The following is a 4,615-nucleotide window of genomic DNA, read 5'->3' as shown; positions in this document are numbered from 1 at the left end:
AAATGTGCAAATTTCCAATTTGCACGCTTCAATTATGAGGAAGCAAGGTGCAAATTTCTAATTTGCACACTTTTTTAAATTCGGCTGGGGCCTCGCAAAATCCGAAAGGAAGGCGCAAGTATTCGTACTGCCCGTCTGGAGTGGCAAACGAAAAAAATTTAGCGTAATCTGGATGGACCTTGAGCTGATAAAATCCGTCTTTCAGATCTAATAATGAAAAAACAGATTTATCGCCCAATCTAGACAGACAATCCTCGATGAGAGGAAAAGGAAATTTTCTTTTAACGACCCTTTCGTTGAGAGGTCGCAGGTCCACGCAGAGATGTAGGCTACCATTTTTCTTCCTTACACGCTGGGCTTCCTGTATCGAGGAGAGCCTTAAGGTCGCAAGAGTAATTGTTTAAGTCTTTTACCTTTACGACGGCAGTATCAGTGATCAGTTGGTTTCGCGGGGCTTCCACGAAAGCGATGGTGTTGGAACCTTGTGGGGTGACTGCTTCCTGGGTTGGAGTCTCGATGACTGCGGCGATTAGCGGTGGCGGCTTCGACGCGGCAGGTTTGGGGGAAGCATCCTTCTTCTTCAGTTTATAGCAGGAATCTCTTGTGTGGCCCTTACTGCGGCAATACACACAGAAGAGCTCACTGGAAGCTTTTTCTTGTTGATCAGGCTTAGCTGCAGCTTCATCCTTGGATCTGTGTTTGTCGTATTTACGGCTGAACACTGGAGATTTTCTCGACGTTGAAGTACTCGTTGTTATGTGATTGTTATGTGATGCATTTGTTGCAGGAAGTCGTCAATCGAATCTGCTCTGATTGACGCGGCACAAGTTTTGATGGCTAGGCTGCTAATACCATCTATGAGGCAGTGGATGACCTTTTCATCGTCCAGCTTGAGACATTGCAAAATGGCTATTTTATCCATTGCATAGTCCTGGAATGACTCTTTCGAGAAGAGCCATCTTCGTTCATCCGCTCTTCTTGTAACAGCGGTATATAAGATTCGTCTCTTGAAGCGACGAATTATTGCTGACTTGAAGTCGGACCACGACTCATTGATTGAGCCTGTGGTTAAATCGAACCATCTGCGGGCTGCTTTCGTGAGTTTGAGCGAAGCAGCTGACAGCATCGCCCCAGAGGGAAGACCGTGTATAAGTGCGATCTTCTCGATCTTCTCGATCCAGAGTTCTACGTCTTCATCTTCCGTCCCACCAAATTGTGGAATTTGAGAGACCAAAAACCTTGAGGCGTTCATGGATGCCATTGAAGGGTTCTCCGTTGATTGCGGGGTTTGAAGACTGGTGCTAGCTGGAAGGGGATTAGACCCGTCAGCATTTTGGACAAGCGAAGAGATTGGTTGACTGACAGGACTTTGGTTTTCCGTAGAATTCCTGTTGACGGCTGCCATGATTTTATTTAACATTTCTTGCTGGATTGCACGAGTCTGTTGAAGTCTCAACATCTCTTGAGCCATGAGTTGGCGAAGTTGTGTAAAAGCGGCATCAGGTGCTGATCCTTGAGGTTGCCTATTGCCTGGTTGAATGAATGAAGCTACGCCGCTGTCCCTATAGATCTGGGACGCGGAATAACCTAGAGAAGACGATGTCTCTCTCTGTGTGTTATCACCGGCAAAATCGAGAAGAGGTCCATTCTTCTCTAAGTGCGAGATCTGCGCGATGCACTCGTCGCGCGACTCTGGAGGATCCAGTCCGAAATTCTGGATCTCTTGCTGTAACTCCTCAAGAGACATGGCGTCGTACCTGTGACGCAATTCGATGTTCATCTTGGTGCGCTCTGTCATAGGAAGAACGCGCGAGAAGTTCGGGGTATGCTCGAGTGGCATTTCCGGCAAATGTATGTTTTGTGAGGAAAGCGGTGCAATGCGTACTAGATATGCGCGACACACCCGCACACGAATGTTGAAAGAACGGTGCGATGCGCACCGAATCTGCGCGACACGCACGAACACGAGTGCTGAAGAGAATGGCGCGATGCGCACTGAATATGCGCGACACGCACACACACGAATGTCAAAAGAACGGCGCGATGCGCACTGAATCTGCGCGATACGCACGTACACAAGTGTCGTAGAGAATGGCGCGATGCGCACTGGATATGCGCGACACGAACACACACGAACGTTAGAAAAACGGCGTGATGCGCACTGAATCTGCGCGAGACGTACGAACACGAATGTCGTATAGAATGGCGCGATGCGCACTGGATATGCGCGACACGCACACACACGAATGTCCCGTCGTGTAGAAGACGGCGCGATGCACACTGGCTATGTGCTACACGCTCGTACACGAACGTTAACGGAACGGCGTGATGCGCACTGAATCTGCGCGACACGCTCGAATACGAGTGTCGAAGAGAAGGGCGTGATGCGCACTGGATATGCGCGCCACGCACACACACGAATGTCGAAAAGAACGGCGCGATGCGCACTGAATCTGCGCGACACGCACGTACTCGAATGTTCCGTCGTGTAGAAGACGGCGCGATGCACACTGGATATGCGCGACACGCTCGCACACGACGAAGCAGGCAGGGAGCCCCGATGCGGATGTCCACTTCAAAAACTCTTGAATTATGGGCTGTCGATGAGCGGCTGCTAACATGCCCTGTGCACGTGTCTGCGTGCACAAGATGGCTGGCCGTTCCCGGCACAAGCACGTGTTACCCGGCACTTAACGCGTAGCCTTAACTAAGGCGTAGAACCTCTCGCGTGTCGATGCGAGATTAATCGCGACACCAGGGGGCGTAGATTTTACAATAGAATTATTATTAAAATTTGGTATTTCCTTTGTATTACGGGTATCTTGAAATTGCAAATATTTCTTTGTTTTGGACTTTTTCTCAGATAAATATTCCATAAACTCTGTTATATACTCCTGATCGTCATTTTCATAATTACTGTTATTTATTTGTCTCATATACATAGCAACCGAAATTAATTTTAAATTGTACATAAATTGCAGCGGATCAGGTATGACGTTTTTTCTTCTTATTTGAGAAAAAAGGTTCTCTACGCAGTCTTGCGTAAATCGAGAGGTAAGAATAAATTGGAAATTCCTTTCTTTAATTAGATACTCTGTTAAGTTAATCACAGATGTAGTGATAATAATTATACCTCTTTGTACAGGCTTAAAGCTATTTTTACCTATTTCTAATTGAGTAAAAATATCAATAACTTCATATAAAAAATTAATGTTTGTATTATACACGTCGTTATCTTTTGTACCAAGTGCTAATTGACAACTTCATGACGTCATAAGTGAGAACCATTTACGTAAAATCTTTACGAACCACGCAGTAGTGAGATATTCCTGTTTATTGTGAAAATCCGCTAACAATTCTAATGAACTGCTCACGTCATTTGCAAAAACATGTGTGGCTTTGTTAACTCTCATCTTATTAAAATTGTTGTTACAATCAATATCACTTATTTTTAATTTCGGCGTTAATAATATCTCAGATTCGACTTGCGTATTTATCAATTCTTTAAAATGTCTTAATTCTATCTTATGTGAAGGTAAATCGTACTTTAATACTAAATTGTCAGGAATTGTAATTACATGGTTGTTAATTAGCGCCTGCTTCAAGTTTTTGAAAATATGTGGTGAATCTGCAATTATGTATAAATGTCGATTAGGATCAAAAGGATGTATAATACTATTAGTTATTTTACTAAATCTTCCAGTGCTTATCCCAAGTAACTTCCATAATCCAGTATTATTACCAGGACCCATATCAGATGTGATAAAATTAACGTGGAAACCGATGTCTTCTACTTTATGGATTATCTGGAAAATTATAGTTTTTAGAGTTTTACTATTAAAGCTGTTTCCTGTAAAGTGGTATCCCACTACATGTTTCCACCTGCTGGCTATACCAACTAGCATGAAAACTAAGGCATGCGTTGCATTACCCTCTTCATCAGGAAATGTTATTCCGCCGATACGCGATCCCGTTGAAGAGTCGTAACATCTTTTTGGCGTGATAGACATTTCGTCGAATATTACCCACATTCCAAATCAATTTCTTTTTTAAAATAAGGCTTTTTATGTTGTAAAAATTCTAACATCGGATCTGAAATACCAGGTTTAAATTTAAAAAATTCTAATCTTCGTGTCAATGTTCGTATATTTGGAAGGGGTATTCCATGGTGTATAAGTTCTTTGTATCCGTTAGTTCCACAGACTAATCTTAATTGCAAAGCTCGTTTAATTGTCTCATTTGACCATTTCTTTACGCTTTGACTTTTTGTTAATAGAGATGTAATTTGATCTTCAGTAAAAATCGAACTTAAAGCCTTTTTGTATTTATCATTATGATCCTTTTCCTTCATCTTTTGTATTCTATTTCTTAAAACTAAATTTTGTTTTCGGAGTTTCAACAAAGCAGCATCTTTTTTTGCCATAATCTCTTCTAATCTTCCTCGTCGATATTTCTTTTCTTTATTAGTTTCATCGACAGATGCGGCTGATGGACTAGGCTGCGAAATATCTTGCACAGATGAAACAGTTGCGGCTGATGTACTAGGCTGCGAAATATCTTGCACAGATGAAACATTTGCAGCTGATGGACTAGGCTGCGCAATATCTTGCACAGA

At 42.9% G+C, this 4,615-nt stretch overlaps 1 protein-coding gene across 1 annotated transcript; it reads right to left on the bottom strand.

Annotated features, from left to right (window-relative positions):
• Positions 1-4,021: 4,021 nt before the first annotated feature.
• Positions 4,022-4,546, bottom strand: LOC105570805 (the record flags this gene model as incomplete). The annotated part of the gene is made up of 1 exon (XM_012028255.1): positions 4,022-4,546. A coding segment is annotated over one exon (525 nt), but the record flags the coding sequence as incomplete, so codon positions are not given.
• Between the last annotated feature and the right edge of the window lie 69 nt (positions 4,547-4,615).

The sequence above is a fragment of the Vollenhovia emeryi genome, unplaced genomic scaffold (assembly GCF_000949405.1).
Source record: "Vollenhovia emeryi isolate VEMERY1.0 unplaced genomic scaffold, V.emery_V1.0 DF941794.1, whole genome shotgun sequence".
Lineage (NCBI taxonomy): Eukaryota > Metazoa > Arthropoda > Insecta > Hymenoptera > Formicidae > Vollenhovia > Vollenhovia emeryi.
This window is presented reverse-complemented; position numbering and strand designations above follow the sequence as displayed.